We start from the raw sequence: 18,028 nt of genomic DNA on the forward strand, positions 1-18,028 counted from the left end.
GGGGGAAATGTGTGCAAAGGTTTATGTGTCGCGTAACGAACACTCTCCTCCATGAATTGTTAGGAAAAGAAAAGAGGTAAAATATAAATTAGAGCTAAAAAGTCTTCTAAGTCATCTCTTGGAGGATTCTTGTCCTAACTGACACAAGGAGTGGGTTAAGAAGCAAAGATGTGACAAAAGTGAGTGAATGAGAGAAGGGCTGCTGCCAAGCTTTCTCAGACACCTGCTTTAAAGGGTTAGGAAGACCTAGACGATCTGAGCCCTTTCTGCTAGACCAGTGTTTCCCAACCTTCGGCCTCCAGCTGTTTTTGAACTACAATTCCCATCATCCCTGACCACTGGTCTTGCTAGCTAGGGATGATGGGAGTTGTAGTCCAAAAACAGCTGGAGGCCCAAGGTTGGGAAACACTGTGCTAGACTACCCTACTGAGATCTGGAATAGAAGAGGAAGTTAATAGAAGTACAAGAAACAAATGTTTGTATCACCTATTGAAACTGGTAGAGACATTTTAATACAATAACATAAACACATTAATTCAAGAAGACATTACCGCCGCTCTTCTAAAATGTAGAAAGATTTTAACAAAATGCTCCAGCAAAGATGAATAAGATTGCGCTTTTTCACGTTCTTTTACGGTAACATATCCCTGAGGTAGTCCCTGAGGTCGCGGGGTGTCTTTTTCATCCGGCTTAATGTTGTGATCAGAAAAATACAATGGATCTAAAAACAAACAACATTTGAGTTAAATTGAGGACACATTTTCAAAGACATCAGAATGAGTAATAATAGTTTCCAGATCTGTTAATAAGATGGGCTGCAGGGACTCAACGGTCTTTTGCCAGTACCTTAACCCTTAAGTAGGCCCCAATCCCTACTCCTGGGAAGACCATGTTTAGATAATGCCTGGAGGTTCCCCACCTGTGTTAAAAGAAGCACAATGTGGTCCTCTTAACTGTATGCCTGATGGGACGGAAGGAGAACAGCTACAGGGCCTCAACCTTAATGAAAAATGGGGAAACATGGAGCCTCCTTCCTCCACAGGAAAGACATGGAAGCTCTGGACCCATGTCTGTGGAGACCAACAGCCCATAAACCAGTCACCCCAAAAGAGGAGGCCTATATAAGAACTGTACCTACTGTTGAGAGCAACCTGGGAAATGGTGGAAACTGGCTTGCAAAGCCATTGGTTCATCTAGGTCAGTGCTGTTTAGTGACTGGCAGCAACCCTCCAGCACTCTCCCAGCCCTGCCTGGCGATACCAAATACTGAACCTGAGACCTTCTGCATCTAAAGCAGATGCTCTTCCACTGAGCTACAGACCTCTCTCTATTTACACACTGTGAGAAGTAATCTTTCTTCTCCATAGTTATATTGACTGGTTAATACTGAAGGAACAGTTGCAGTTTTATTGTAAATATACAAGAAAGAAACATGCTCGAGAACCTTCTGGAATGTATATAAATAAACACTACAAAGGATTTGATTTTAATCAGCACATCTATAATTCAATGAATCACACAAGTTTGGAATGAGTAGACTCTATCATGACCTTGGATCAGGACTCATTGGGGGCTCAGGCCTCTGGCAAGTGGAAGGCTGTGAAGAGACAGATTCACTTCCCGGTCCATGCTGTGTGGGCCTGCAGGCACCAGAGACCACATCCCTTCATCTGAGAAGACATCTCTGCTGCCAGACATAGATGGCTAAACCAGACATTCCTTGGGAGGAAAGATCCCACAACTAGAAATACCATTACCCCAAAAGGAGCTAGCAGCTACAGAAAGCGACATCAGCCCTCAGCTTGGACATCTGGCCTCAACTGCAAAAGGTCTGCCTCATGCCTTCTCTGGTGGGCACTCCCATGATCATGACAGACTCTGTATCTTTCTGAGATCATATCCGCCCCCCTCCAAGCTGAGTGTTAAATGTTGTGGGGCTCAGAATGACAGCACTGAGGGCCAGGTGTCAGTTCCTCTGATGAGGCCATCTGGTAAGAGAAAGGAACTGAAGGGGTATCAGAACAGTTAGCAGAACCCTCTAGATGACTATGGAGAAACTGCCATTTCCCCCTTTCTCCTACATAGAATTCTGGTCCATTGATGCTCTTTATTTAGTCTTGTCCACCATATCACCAAGGAAAGCAAGTTGATGGCTTTATTTACTATGTTTTTTTATAACATGTGCTGACATCCTTGTATGCTCTTCAGCTTGTCCTGTTCCGCAGTGTCTTATATATGCTCTTTTATGCATTGACAACTTCTATTTTTGAATCCTCATCTATCCAAAGACTTGGCAATCACCTGATCTCATCCTCATCTGATGCCTGAGACTTAAGCTTAGAACCTGACACAGAAATGGAGCACCTGACAATATAGTGAGTCCTTGGATGGAACTTCTGCAAAAGTAGTAGGTTAGTGAAGTATTTGCTGGGAAATCCTTATGCCTCAGATCACGGAACCGCTCAACATCTGTTAGACATTTGGCCAATATGTAGTAACCCACCTGAATCTGAGGCAGAAGATGACAGCTGGGAAAGATCAGTGGGATCCGTTGTGGCATCAGTTTCAGGGGTGAGACAATTACTGTGGTCAAGTAGGCTTGAGCTGGAAACAGCATCTGAAGAAGCACTTTGTAAAGTGGGGTCAGAAGCAGGCATGGAAGGACCAGAATCGAAGACAGGGGAGGTGGAATCAAGTGTGTCTGAGCAAAGAAGAGCAAGGAAGTCTTGACTTGCTATGAGCTGTTGGCTGCAGAATATTCAGGGCTGGTATTTTCGAGATTCCAGAATTGTGTAAGTACCCCTAGCTTATCAAAAGGCCACACTAGAAGTCCATCTGAAAAACCAGTGACAGGTCCTACCATATTTCACAGCTGCACTGCTGGCTGAATGCACTGTTCTTGCACTGAATGACTGGGCTTCTGATTCCCTAGCTTACACCTGACAAGTGATGCAAGAGGAAGACAGGGCTGCATCTGCTGCAGTGGATGTCAACAGATGTGGAAAGGCTATTCGAGCCTATGAAATGCAACCAGGAGACACTGGAATTGTGTTTTCCTTTTGCCATTACACCAGGCAGCCCTGGAAACCATCATAAAAGAAAGGCAGGACTGGAGCAGCAAACAGTGAAACCGAGAAAGCTCACTTAAACTAAAAATGGTATTGATAGGCTTGTTTAAAAGCCATCAATTGTCAGGATGAATAATTGTGTTCTGATCTAAACCCTATTCCTTTCAGAGGAAGATTTTGAAGAGGTTGAATTATTTTAAACATATGATCATAACTGACTACATAACTACGTGCTTATGCACACAGACACAAGCAATAAACAAACAGATCAATACTAGATCAATTCTCTGGAGTCAATTGCAGTGTTTTTCATTCTGTATTTTATGGCTGTTCTGAAGAATTCATCAGCCATTTTGTCAAGTTAGCCACAAGGAATATTCTGACTCTTGCTAAGCCTCCAAATCAATCAGTCTCCAAATAGCAGATAAACTGATGCTTGCAGTCCATTAGGTTCCATTTTCCACCACCAACCCAGTTTGATAACAAAATGCACTGAATCACCAAATCAAAAGTTAGCAAAATAATATGGAGAGACACCCTTTTATTTTGTTTGCTTCTGTCTTCACATTACTCCTAAACTGGACAAAAATGGAAGTGTTGTTCTCAACAGTGTGAACTAAAAATACAAAAAGAATAACCACATATGAACATGCAACGGAATAAGAAAGATATAAGGATTACATGAATAACAGACTAAACAAGGTGAAGATTTGTGCTTTCCAATTTTGTTCTATTAAGCACACTTAAGATTTCCTCTGGCGGTACTGTCTTCAAGCTTGGAGCACTGCAGTTCAGGAAGCAACTAACAGGAGGAAATGGGCACGTTTTGGCTGGGGTGGGAATCAAGTGAGAGAGAGAATGGTAAGCATGCAGAACGTTTTCAAATATTTATAAGAATGTCAGAAAGAAGAGGAAAATTTGCTCACCAGTCCCTGAGGATAGACAAAGTGATTAAAATGACATGTCTTAAGACCAGTCATTGAGAAAAATCTAAACTTAAACAGCAAAGGAACAAGCTCCTTAAAGAGGCTGTACAAACCCTTCTTTGTATGCATTGTTTTTTAGGATTGCTTTAGATTAGGAATTGAGTATGACCTACTGGGTCCATTTCCACTCTGATTAAATACCGATGTCATAAAAGGACTATCCCATGGTCCATCGGTATCTCTAGACCATGTCTGGGACAGACAGGCAGAATCAGACAGACGGGTAGAATTAAGATAGAAACTTGGGACAGATGGGCTGGATAGAACTTCAGTAAGAATTGCAAGGCAGGCAATCAAAACAGGATCAATAACTTAAATCCTAGAAGCAGCAGCAATAGCATTGAAGTCAAGAAAGCAGACGTTATTAGAAACACCAGGCATATTTGGAGCAACAGTCCCAAGAACAGATATAGAACTAATAGTGGTATGTGATACACCTCAAACTACAGGGCATCAGAACAGAGTGGATGAAGGCTTAGAGGAGGAGCTCAGGGGTGCATAATATAAAGTACTGGCTAAGACAGACAAAACAGACACAGGGGAAGGAATACATGTGAAGCTCATGCAAAACTAACTATGCCAGTTGGTCAGCAGCAAGATGAAATGTCTGTGAATTTTGAAAAGCCAGGACTTGGGTGCACAACAATGCAGAAGATATTTCACCATGCAATCAAACTAAGCCCGCCCACCATCAGCATCAGCATTCACTTCAGTAACATTACGTACTAATAATGCATTAGTTTTGCCACTGGCTCAATGCTTGCAATCAAGAGAATCAACAGCTAACCCCAATAATAGTGGCTGTTGGCATAGCCCGAAATAAATTTCTCCTGGAGAATATTTCATCAGATAGGTAGCTACTGCCATCTGTCACCCACAGGCAGAAAATGCAGAGTTCAGGAAGCAGGTTGCCTCACTGTATGCAGAGACCACAGTCCATTTTGTCTCAAAGGTTGCTCCAACAAGAGCATGTGGCAGACAAATAAAAATAAGAATATAAGAAAGTGCAAAATAGTGCAAATAGGCAAAAATACACAAGAACTACTTCTCTGACACATAAAAGGAACTGAACAATTTTGACATTTTGAAAAGCTAAAAACAAATAACACTGCAAGAAAAAAGAACATTGCAATAAAATAAATAAAAATCAGAAAGCCAATCTATCCACATAAAAGAGGATGGGCTCTGACCTTAGGAGAAATTTCTTACACATAAGGCCAACAGCCCCTGAAAGACAGTTTATCAGATGGGAATTTAGGAAACTAACAACCCTTGACACACAGAAACCCAAACCTGCCAATAAGAAGAGGAGAAGGAAGAAGACCAAAAGCTGACAGAAAAAATACCCAAACATGTTCAAAATCACTCAGAAACTCACTAAGGATAACAACAAGCAGGAAAGAACAGGGAAGCACAAAATAGTTCAAAAAATGAGAGTAATAATGAGGGAGAAGAAATAGAACTGCCTAGAAGGGCGGCAGGAAATAGGTGGGGGGAGTGTCTGCCTACAGCAAGGCAACCACCTCTCAACACTGCATTTCCTGCCCCATGGTGATAGATGACAGTATCTACCCATCTGCTGGACTACACTCTAGGGAGAATGTTGTTTTAAATTCATTCTATAAGAAATACAACTTCAAAACAAATCCATTATGAAACCAAATAGTTACTATTATATGTCCTAATTGTTTGGACAAGAACAGGAGAGAAGGTTGATGGATTTTAATCTGTAAGATTACAATTATCTTGTTATTGCGTATTTTTAATTTAATTACCATTTTTTTTACGGATTTTTCCTGATATTGTTCTCTTAAAAAATGGAAGTTGAAAAGTCTTCAGTTGCTCCTCTGTTGTTGCTGCCACCACTATAGTGCCTGAATTGATTAATGAGAATGCGTCTGGGTCTAGTTCATGATAACTGCAAAACAAAACATTTCATTATTTAAGAAGAGCAAGCAAGAGATATCAAATACATAAAAACTAACAATACTGCAACTTTATTATTCTGCAAATACTTTTGAAGTCTTCTTTTTATATTTACAGCACTATGCTGAATGTTTCAGTTAATTCCTGCTTTCATGTGACCTTTCCCACCCAGTGTGGATTTTCTGGTGAAGCCGTGCGCCATGGGCCATGGGCCTTCTTGGTAGCTGCTCCTAGACTCTGCAACACCCTTCCTTGAGAAACTAGACTGGCTCCCTCTTTGTTGTTCTTCTACCAGACTTTCTTGTTCCAACAGGCTTTTGGGAACTGACAGCTGTGCTGTTTTTATTGTAATTGTTTGTATGGTTTTAATACATTTTATATATGCAATGAGTTTTAATTCTATCAATTTTTAATTATTGGTTTTCCTATCTGTAAACAATATTGAATCCCATAAGGGATAAAGATGGGGTATAAATATAATTATTATAACAACAACGAGGTGATATTAGTTATCTCTCTAGATAGGTTTTATTGATTTTACTCTTATTTTCTCATTCAGCATGGGGACACCAAATATGGGGAAAGGCAAAACAGGAATTGAATAACTAAAATAAAAAAATAAGAGTTTAAACTATAAATATAGCTGCAGGTTGGAACCAACGTGCAAAAGTTAAGAAATCAAAGCTCAAAGCTCAGTTTCTATTCCAGTTGATAAAATGGGGAAACAATCACTTCCATTATCCTCTGCTCCTTGGAAGTGGGGCAGACGAACACATAAACACTAAGACTCAGCTGGGGAAACAGCAAGAGCAAATCTTCAGTGGAATTATTTCAGAGTAACCCTGTCTGGCCATTCATATCAATGGATGAAGAGTTGCGAAAGTCTTATCAAGCACTAGAACTTGGCACATGAAGAAGAAAGCACTGTCTAGTAAGTATGTTTGAAAAAGAATTCTGGTGGCTTGAAGCACATTTCTTTTGCTCCTTTCAGATCTTTTTAAGTTCATAATAATTCTAAGAACAGAGAAAGCAGGAGAGAGGTATTACCAAAAAGTAATTAATAGGGAATAACTCCATTAATAGGCCAATAACTTTGGTTTCTTCTGTAAGTCATAGTAACATACAAGGGAAAAGCATCAGCAGTGGTTTGCTAAGACGCCACAAGAACAAGAGTTGCAAGATCAGTCTTCTGAACTGTACACTTCTTCCACTGAAGTATAACAGTTGTTGTTTATGGAAAATACAGAATACAGCAGGACATTTCTGAAGGAGGTAAAAGAGGCTTCTAGGGCATTGCTAGATCATGCCATTATAAATCATCACATTTATCCATTTTTACCTGTTCAGATTTTTCAAAGAATCAACATCAATGGCATATAACTCTTCTATCCGTTTTTTAAACAAATTGAAGTGGGCAATTGCCAGGTAAATGTTCAGCTGAGATCGCCACGGCAACTCTTCAACATATACCCGCCGCCATCTCTTTCGTTTCAAGAAGACGTTAGAACGCAAATTCAGCTTTTGTGTCAGCACTTGCATAGCTACTCTTCGTGATTCTTCTTTTTCTCGCCTAAATAAAAACCATAGCAAGACTGATTTATATTGGGGGGGGGGACCTATGTTGCCCAAAATAAACAATTCATAATAATTCCAACAGAATGGCTGTAGGAGGAAAGGAAAAAAATTCTGAAACTGTAAAAACAGCCACATCTTGTCCTTGTTTGCATGTAATGATAAGCCAAACCAAAACTTAGCACAAAAGAGCAAACATGGACTTTGAGAGTGATCACAGCCACCTCCTTCTTCTCTGGTTGTTCTCTGCTACTGCACTGAGCTAAGCCATGATTTGATTTAATGTGTCATCCAAACCTAGACTCTTTTTTTAGCTCTCTCCAGGCAAACCACAAGATGTAGCCAAGCCTTGTTCTATGATTTATAGATTGTGGTTTGTCTGGGGAGCTAAATCACAAGCCTGGATTCAGACAACACACTAAAGCACAGTGGTGCAGCAGCAGCAAAATGACTGGGGAAGAAGCCCCCACATTTGCTTGTTCCTGCTAAGCCATGGTTTGGCTAGGCATTACATGAACAAGACCTTGCTTTGTTGAAATCTGGAGGGGAATTCAATAGCTACACTGGAATATACTAAAGCTGAAGTAACAAATTAGAAATTTATTAAACAAACAAACCAACAGTGATAGGGTGGATGGGGTGTTAGTGGCTGAGTCGCCAGTTAGGGTGCAACAGGATCCATTTTGGATTTCTTGCATAAATTCTAGTTCTTTCCTGATTTGGAGGGGAAATAGCTCAACTTAATCTGAGCCAGTCCAATTCAAGCCTAGTTAGCATTAAATAAAAATGTTTTCCAATGTCCGTTTCTAATCTCTTTAATGTGATAGGCCATATCCAGAAATAACAGACATAACTGAAATCCAGATAAATCTTATTTAGAGCACATAAAACAACTGAATTACCTTTGCCAGTCAGATGATTTGCCCACACCATGGTGCTTAGTGGGATATTTAGGTAGTTTTTTTTCCTTGGAAATCTTGGCTTTTGTTTTTTTCTTGGATGTTGGTGACCCTGACGTCTGAATGAAAATAGTAAGAGCTATCATTTCGGTGCATTATACCACGAACCTATAACGTCTTTTTCTAATGTCTGCTAGAATTTGTATCTAACATGCTAGAATTAAGCAACAAAACATAGCAGAGGAAGCTGTCTTACGTCTCAGTCTGGGGGGAAAGACAAAATATTATTATTATTATTATTATTATTATTATTATTATTATTATTATTACTACTAATAATAATAATAATAATAACAACAACAACAATAAACAACAACATACCGTAATAGTTCTTGAAAGGTGAGTGGTGCCCTGTATTTCCAAAATGGAATTGGATACACAGCAGCACTATTCGCGAAAGCAAACAAACCTTGTCTTGTCTTGGGAGCCAACCAAAATTTGTTCTCCAGTGGGAGAAGACAAGCTCTTTTGACATTACAGTAAGCTCAATACCCAGTACAATTGGGGGAAAGGGAGAGGGCAGTCCCTGCATACCTCCACAGCTGTATTTGTGGTTAGTTTCAGTTTATTTCAGTACTACAGTGGTACCTCAGGTTAAATACTTAATTCGTGCCGGAGGTCCATACTTAACCTGAAACTGTTCTTAACCTGAAGCACCACTTTAGCTAATGGGGCCTCCTGCTGCCACTGCGCCACCAGAGCACAATTTCTGTTCTCATCCTGAAGCAAAGTTCTTAACCCGAGGTACTATTTCTGGGTTAGCAGAGTCTGTAACCTGAAGCGTATGTAACCCGAAGCGTATGTAACCTGAGGTACCACTGTATTATGTTGTTGCCATACCTGGAAATAATTTGATGTTCCATGCAAGTTTAAATAGGGCTGACAACATATTAAGATTCTGAATGTATGAAAAGCCTTGCAGCATATTCATTGAACTATTACTATCTTGTTATAACGTGATTATTATTTAAGACAAATTCAATACAATTTGATTATTTGGAAGGCTCATTTTAAAAGGACAGTGGTACCACGGGTTACAGACTCTTCAGCTTACAGACTCTGCTAACCCAGAAATAGTACCTCAGGTTAAGAACTTTGCTTCAGGAAGAGAACAGAAATCGCTTGGTGGTCGCGCAGCGGCAGTGGGAGGCCCCATTAGCTAAAGTGGTGTCTCAGGTTATGAACAGTTTCAGGTTAAGAACGGACCTCCGGAACGAATGTACCACTGTTCAGGTACCACTGTACAGGTTTAAGAGATATATAGATTGTTCTCACTAATATATCATCAATTAGGCAAGTTAGAGCTTTGGTTTACATTTTTTATTAAGAAACAAAAAAATGGATGGATGGATGGATGGATGGATGGATGGATGGATGGACGTTATATTGCCAGTTATGTTCTATTATGTAAAAAAGAAACATTAATTTTCCATACAATTTATTAACTTACTTTCCCAAGTAACGACCTATAAATTAAGTCAATTATGACATGAAAGCCATTATCCCTATTCTCTTATAGATAAAGGTAAAGGGACCCCTGACCATTAGGTCCAGTCGTGACCAACTCTGGGGTTGCGGCGCTCATCTTGCTTTATTGGCCGAGGGAGCCGACGTACAACTTCCGGGTCATGTGGCCAGCATGACTAAGCCGCTTCTGGCGAACCAGAGCAGCGCACGGAAACACCGTTTACCTTCCCGCTGGAGCGGTACCTATTTATCTATTTTCACTTTGAGGTGCTTTCAAACTGCTAGGTTGGCAAGAGCAGGGACCGAGCGACGGGAGCTCACCTCATCACGGGGATTCGAACCGCCGGCCTTCTGATCGGCAAGCCCTAGGCTCTGTGGTTTAACCCACAGCACTCACTCAGCTATTAAGGAGAATCCTTGGAGTTTCTACTACAGTGCCATAGTTTACACTAATTTAATATCAGCTCCTGATCAGCAATATTGAAATTTTAAAGAACATAGCAATATTTCAGAATCATATATCTGTGTTTTAGGGCATGTCCAAAATATGTGAACACTATATTTACATATATAAACATCTATGTTTTCCTCTAGACAAAGGCTATTATTAATGCATTTTAATCACATCAGCTAAGTCTAAGTGAGTTAATATTATACAACTTACTGTTCCACGACCTTTTTTTCCTTTTTTAGTAACTCGCTTGATACCTAAAAAGAATCTGTTCCGTCTGTAAACAAGGAAATTAAAGTTACTGTGAGGAGACATAACCAGCAGTATGTACATGCTCTGTCCTCAATGGAGAAGAGAGAGGGAGGCTCAACACATGACTGACTTTCCAGGTAAAAGGCCAGAGGACACTGTAGCATGCCAGACTTGTGAGCCAACCTTGAAGAGAGAACAAGGTAAGTGGAATGGCGTTAACTCCATAAACAGAGGACAGAATTCTGATGAGCTTCTGTAACTAGAAAGGAACAGACAAGCTACAACAATTGGTGAGGGTGGGTGCCCTATGATGAAGAGTCCTGAGCTTTTTCCTGGAGTTCTGAAGGACTTACCAGAATCCTTGAGTGAATGGTGGAGGGTCTGGGAACTCTGAAGGTATGCTGATCCCAAACAAAACTCTTATATTGAAGGAAAAGCAGTGAGTAATTTCACAGTTATTATATGCAAGAGTGTTTCAGTGGAGCTCTTCAACCTGGGAAGGTAGCCCGTCTAGGAGAAGGAAAACTCTGGCCCTAAATTTCTGCTGCCTTGTGGGATATCTTTGGAAGAAGAAAGGGCTAAGGAGTAAACCCCACCCAAATCTGGAGTGGAGTCCCAAAGATAGTTGGCTGGCGCCTTGTACACCTTCTTCTGGCAATTCCTACAGCCAAGCTAGTGCCACACTTTTTGCTCTGCTTTTCTTTGGATCAAATCCTCAGGGTCAAGAGGGAGGTCTTGTCATCTGGGCAACCCAGGACCTCCATCCACACTGCCCAGGCTTACACTTCAGTGCTGCTAATGCAGCAGTTTGACTCCACCCATGGAGGCGCACTCCATTATTTCTCAAGACGTACAGATACCAATAACAAAGCCCACATGACCTACCAGATGTTTTCAGTGAAATGTTCAGAGATGAAATAATTTCAGTTATTTGCTCTTAAATTTGTACACCTACTTTTTAATGTAGTCTAGTACATCATCAGTCCATTCTAGTATTCGTGAAAATCTCTCTTCAGTTATGGCTTTGTACACAAGCTTAACAAAATATTCAAGGAAGCGAGGACTCTTCTTGAATTTCATCACTGCGTATTTATAAAATAATCATAGTTAATATCTTCCATTTAGCATTGCTTCAGCTTTTTTTAGAGGATTCCACAAACATACTCATTAGAAAGTTGTACAAAAATAGAATTAACCCTTCTAACTCCTAGTTTATGACACTCCCTCTCACAATGATAAGAGGAGTTGGACAGAATGATAGCAAGAGCAATGAGTTTAGTTGAGGGCAAACTCAACTGATCTTTTCCACGACTTAATGCCTTTCTTAGGTTGATAATCTTGTCTCTTATATTGTCACTATGCTGTCAAGACTCACAGCCCCACATGGCAAGATCAACCACTGGCTTCACTGATGGGTGAATGTGAGGGTCCTCTGGGGAATGGCTAAATAAAGCTCTCACATTGCGATATTCCATAGCTTTGCTACCATATGAAGTACAGTCCTTGCTTCTTCAGAGTGGTAATGGTTCCTTGGGGTCAGACTAGGCCAAGGAATTTGATGGCTCTTGTGTTTAGCCCTCTAACCTGGATAGTACACAGCACTGGAGTGCAGTGCTGATTGGGGTAAACCATGACTGCCTCTCTAAGCTCCTGGACCAGGAGACAAGGTACCGGGGGGGGGGGGGAGATTGCTTCAAATTACAGATTGTGTGCCAAGAACATGACTATTGGAGCAAGGGTGCCATATTGTTGGGCTGGCAGCTGCTGAGCTCAGAGGTGCTAGCCATGCCTCACTAAAGTGGAAGCTCAGGAGCAGCCTGCAAGGGCCTGGGGCCCTGTGTAATTCCTTCCCACCCCCACCCCCACCCCCACCCCAGGTTAGTTCATTGGATCAGAACTAACAAAATGGAAGAAAATTATTTTGATACTTGAAGGCAAGTCAGCAATATGGATTGACATGAATTCCACAATCAGCCACCCTAAAGTAAGTATCTGAGGACAGCCCTTTCTCTGTTCTGGGGAACAGGCAGGGAAGGGAGTGGAGAGGGAGAAGCTCTCCTTGCACAAAATGGATGACTTTGTTGATATTTTTCAAGATACCAGTTAAAATAATAAATGAAAAACAAAACAGTATGCTTTTAAAATGGTTACCTTCCTTATGAGCATTCTTCGTTTGCCAATTTGAAACAACAGGATACAAGAGCAAAACATCTTCGTCTCCTGACAGATCCAGTCCTAGATGGAAACAATCCAACAATGGCATAAAAAAGGTTATATACGCTGAGCACAAACTACCCAATGTTAAGCACTTTCAGAGCTACTGTTTTCAATGGTAGAAACCCCACTGAAATCCAAAAAACTTAACATACTAGATTTGGAGCTAAATTATGCACATTGTTGTTATTTATTAAATTTCTATTACCACCCTTCATCTGAGGATCACAGGGAGTTTTACAATATAAAAACACAGAAATACATAACATAGTAACAAACAAAAACAATACCCCCCCACACACAGACACACAGTTTAAAAGGTCATAGACTGTTTAATTAGCCAAAGGCCTGTGTAATACTCAGACATCTCTTCCATTGCCCTGTAGCAGTAGCACCCAACCTGGGTGACCTAGATGCTTCTGAACTACATCAGCCTAAGCTATCAAGGTCAATGCTGATGGGAGATCCAACACCTTTTCAAGGGCACCATAATGGATACTAGGAATCTAGGGAGTGTGCCACATCCACAAGTTTTCACATTTTCACTCACCATGACAAGGATGCAATCAGCTTCTGGGAAGCATGAAGAGAACTACAAAAATGGAAATGCCAGCAGCTATGTGACATTCCCCATGGCAGGAAATATGAGGAAGAACACTGGGGATTGTCTGGCAGCTGTGAGTCTCCTCCCAGAGTGCTTCAGCCATAAAGTAAGTGCCAAATAACTTTCTGCTCCAGGGAAAGGGAAACAACATTTCCTTGGCTGTTGCTTGACAGAGCTGCAACTACCGGTACTACCTTGGATCCCAAACGCCCTGGAATTTGGACGTTTTGGCTCCCAAACACCGCAAACCCGGAAGTGATTGTTCCAATTTATGAATGTTCTTTTGGAACCCGAATGTCCGATGAGGCTTCCGCAGCTTCTGATTGGCTGCAGGAGCTTCTTGAAGGGTATAGAGTGACATTGCACTGAGAGCTCCAAACTACTGGGAATTTTCCAGCATAGTGATCTCAAGGGGTGAAGTGCTGTCTGCATCCACTGCTTCCTCTTAAATATCCTAAGTTACTACCAAGATCAACAGCAGGGTCTTCCTCTTTCTAGTTCTGGGCTGGTACTATCCAATAAACTGGGACATGACACCTACCTGTACAGATCACTAATGCTGCAATCCTATGCACTTTTAATTGTATGACCAACTCCAGAATAAACACAGATAGCTTCTGGTTGTTAAAGCCCTCAGCTAAAAATATACTATTCCAAAACAGGAGTTGTGAAGGATCCAGAAGCCATTCTCCAAATTACCACAACCTTGTGGGTCACCTAGAATGGAGCAGATGTAATGTTCTCTAGTCTCAATCCCACCTCCGACTCAGAAAATTTAGAGGGAGAGGATAAGGCTTAACCTGACTCCTGAGACTCATAAGCCACCTCCACCATGCATTCCTCACTGCCCCTATGCAACAGGAGTCAGCAAATGTAAATCTGGCAATAGCCCTTTTAGAAATCACAAACAGATCCTCAGAGGGCTTAATGAACAGCAGGGCCTGACAAGCCAGCTCTCAGAAAACTTCAGCAAGCTAGAGAGAGGCTTCTCTTACTGGATGAGTTCTTACCAGCAGTCGCCACAGCAAGCAGCCCTGACAGACTTTCCCTCTGTGTTTCTGCATACTGTGTTGCAAGCCTGCACAGCCTATCAGATGTGACTCTGCTTTATCTAAGTTGATTCTGCTCTTTTGGACGTGACCCCATCCTTCCAGGAAGGGTGTCCTCACTCTCCACCACAGCCTTCCCTGGGAGCCATGAGCCCAACTATGATAGGACAGCAGATTCCTAAAAACTTTTCTCAAGTTAGCACTTTGATTGCAGGGAAACTGCATTATCAGGAGCACACAAACTGCAAATGCCATGCTGTGTATTTTTATATAGTTTCTGTCTATTGTATTTATGACTCATCGCTTCATTAAAAGAGTGCCAGTCGCAACATGAAAATAAAAATGCAAAAAAATACATATACCACTTCTATAGGCTGAGAACCTTTTCTACTGAAATACAAACATATAGGAAATACCTAAGCTGTTTTGCAGCAACTTTGAGTTTTGAGAGCCTTTTCAAATGTCACGACTAATATGTTTTTGAAGAAATCAGTTACCATAATGCAGCTGAAAATGTATTCTGATAAAAACAGAATAAAGGATTATAAAAAACAATTATGTCTGCTGAATGACAGATTTATATTTAAAGGTAATACCAACAGTGGATTACCGTATTTTTCACACCATAGGACGCACCGGACAATAGGACGCACCTTGTTTTAGAGGGGGGAGAACAAGAAAAAAAAATTCTCTCCCTCTCTGTCCAGCGCCCCTTCAGTGAAGCGGCAGGAGGCGCTGCGCAGAGAGGGGAAGAATTTCCCCCCTCTTGTTTTCCCCCTCTAAAACAAGGTGAAGTTTAAGGTGCATTCAGACGCCTTCAGGCGGCTACCTTGGAAGCCTGGAGAGCGAGAGGGGTCGATGCGTACCGACCCCTCTCACTCTCCAGGTTTCAGGTTCCTTTCGACCTGCTCTTTGGGGCTGGCGGGGGGAAGCCCACCACCAGCCCCAAAGAGCAGGTCGGGGAGCAGCGCAAAGGTGCGCGGCTATAGAGGCTCCTGCCATAGCCGCATGTCACCTCTCCAGCCGGGAGAGGGTTGCGAGGGGCTTCTTTAGCCCCGTGCGCACTCTCCCAGCTGGAGAGATGGTGCGCGGCTAAAGAGGCTGCTGCAATAGCTGCATGTCACCTCTCTAGCTGGGATAGGGTAAGCGGGGCTTCTTTAGCCCCGAGTGCGCTCTCCCGGCTGGAGAGGTGGCGCGCGGCTATAGAGGCTCCTGCCATAGCCGCGCGTCACCTCTCCAGCCGGCAGAGGGTCGCGGGGCTATGCTGTCTTCACTCCATAGGACGCACACACATTCCCCCTTCATTTTTGAAGGGGAAAAAGTGCGTCCTATGGTGCGAAAAATACGGTAATACAGAAATTAGATTAATATTGATTTTACATTGTCTCTCTTTCATATTCAAAAAAGGAAACAAAAAAACCCATAGTCAATATTTAAGACATGCAATATAAAAGGCTTAGTAGAGATTGCATAAGATTTAAAAATTATACACATTTAAAAATCTACCTGGTTTTGTCAGTTTGAGCATGTTGGTTTCCAGAGCTTCTAAGTTCTCATTTACTTTTTCAGCCATAGCTATTTGGCCCTTTGTCCTTCTGGAAGGAGTCTATAACAATCAGTTAATAAATTATTATTTTCCCTTTATACTGCACTCGACTAAGCTGAAGCACCATCACAACTGTAAATACAGGATTAATTGTGAAATAAACAAATAGCTAATATTTCTCACTTTTTTTAAAAAAGAGATGACATTTCATTTGCATCCGATTTACAAACACGAGCCTGTGGTTCATCCATACAAGAGTGGCTGTTTTAGTGGAGCATTGCTGCACTACTGACCTCCTGACAATGGTGTTGCTCCTGTTAATCCAGACAGTGGAGGGCAGCAGCCAGCTGGAGCTGCACTGCGGCACTATCCTGGTACCATCATGTAAAAAACACAAAAGCCCCAGAAGGTTGCCAAATTCTAATTTAAGCTATAGCTAGTCTTCAAACCACTGAGTTTTGTTAATTTGGACCTAAAGAGTTTGTGACCAATCAAGCTGAACAACCTCCACCAATGGTAAGCCTTTGATAAAACTTTCTGGTTTTCCTGTTTGCTTCAACTGCAGAAATGTGACGGTCAAACACATGGCATGTCATAATACATAGCTACTGGGCTGTGTTCGTATTGGTGGGTTTCAACCCACCCATTAATCTCTTCGAACAAAATAACCCAGTTAATCCCTTCCCAACGAAGCCATTGATTGGATACTAATATCCAAAACGAGGAAATGAAAAGTATGGGCAGTTACCTCTTCTTCTATTATTTCATCCCCTGTTTCTGCAGTTACAGCCGACTGAGATGTTCCCTGTGAACAATCCAGCAACCTTTTCCCATAGTTAACAACAACTATTGCTAATTCATATTCTTTCCATGAGCGCAGCACCTATTGAATATACATATGTATTTATTTCCATGTGATAAAGGTAAAGGTATGATAGCCACAAGTTAAACAACAGAATCCTGTAAAAACAGAATACTCTAACAACTTAAAAACTAATGCTTGGATCCAAAGAAGCTTGTTGGTGGGTGCAAAGTGCGATAAAAGCCCCCTTGCATGAATAAAAGCAACCTCACACTCCCCTGAATCCACGCTCATGAAATATATTACAGCACAATTTTTGTAAGTTATAGCCTATTTTATCATCAGCATCTGGTGTGTGTGTGTGTGTGTGTACTTCTTTGCGTGCCTCATCCACATGAGGTCTGGAAGGTGGCAACACGAGAACGGGCCTTCTCTGTAGTGGCTCCCTGTTTGTGGAATGTTCTCCCCAGGGAGGTTCGTCTGGTGCCTTCATTATATATATTTTACGTAGCAGGCAAAAATGTTCCTCTTCAACCAGGCCTTTGGTTGATTAATATTCTACATCCTTTTAAATGAGTCTGTGGGAAGGCTATTATTGTTTTGCTGTTTTGTTTTACTTATTTTCATGTTTTTATCCTGTATTTTATTATGTTAAAGTGGTATATAAATCTAAATAAATATACATACATACATACATACATATATTTTTTTAGATGAAGAGAAAGTGGAGACAATATGGTGGTTGGAACAGGGAAGCCATGGGGAAGACGGGAGTCTGAAAGGAAAAAATATGGGGTGGGGGGAAAACAGGACTTCTGACTACACAAAACTGAGGGAGACAAAAAGGTCTTAAGCTAGAAATGAATAAGATAGAGGAAATAGGTAAGGGGAAAAAGTTTAAATGCCTGAGAAGACAGAGCTGTAATGGTGAATGAGCCTTTCATCTAAGGTAGGAAAGCAAATTGCGTGTTGGGAATTCTACTTCTCTAAACGTTGCTTTTCCTGCCTTTGGCCACATGGTGGCACCAAACCCTCACTGATGCCTTCCAAAAATTGAACCACAATTTTTGTGTGTGCAAGAAACCCCAAAATTGTTTACAGTAAATTCAGTCCATCATGTTGATTAAGGGCC

General features: G+C 41.4%; 1 protein-coding gene across 2 annotated transcripts in view; it reads right to left on the bottom strand.

Annotated features, from left to right (window-relative positions):
* Positions 1-18,028, bottom strand: part of CFAP54 (cilia and flagella associated protein 54) — a 116,199-nt gene that overhangs the window by 54,345 nt on the left and 43,826 nt on the right. The window contains exons 28-37 of one of the 2 annotated variants that reach the window (XM_081209623.1): positions 16,843-16,977; positions 16,055-16,154; positions 12,833-12,916; positions 11,637-11,763; positions 10,643-10,706; positions 8,455-8,570; positions 7,320-7,550; positions 5,830-5,972; positions 2,504-2,701; positions 552-721 (exon numbers count right to left, since the gene is read on the bottom strand). In XM_081209623.1, the coding sequence (XP_081065749.1) occupies positions 552-721; positions 2,504-2,701; positions 5,830-5,972; positions 7,320-7,550; positions 8,455-8,570; positions 10,643-10,706; positions 11,637-11,763; positions 12,833-12,916; positions 16,055-16,154; positions 16,843-16,977 (1,368 nt within the window). The remainder of the gene's footprint in view (positions 1-551; positions 722-2,503; positions 2,702-5,829; positions 5,973-7,319; positions 7,551-8,454; positions 8,571-10,642; positions 10,707-11,636; positions 11,764-12,832; positions 12,917-16,054; positions 16,155-16,842; positions 16,978-18,028) is intronic. The other variant, XM_081209624.1, reaches the window with a different exon arrangement.

This window comes from Podarcis bocagei (genome assembly GCF_964188305.1).
Source record: "Podarcis bocagei genome assembly, chromosome: 10".
Lineage (NCBI taxonomy): Eukaryota > Metazoa > Chordata > Lepidosauria > Squamata > Lacertidae > Podarcis > Podarcis bocagei.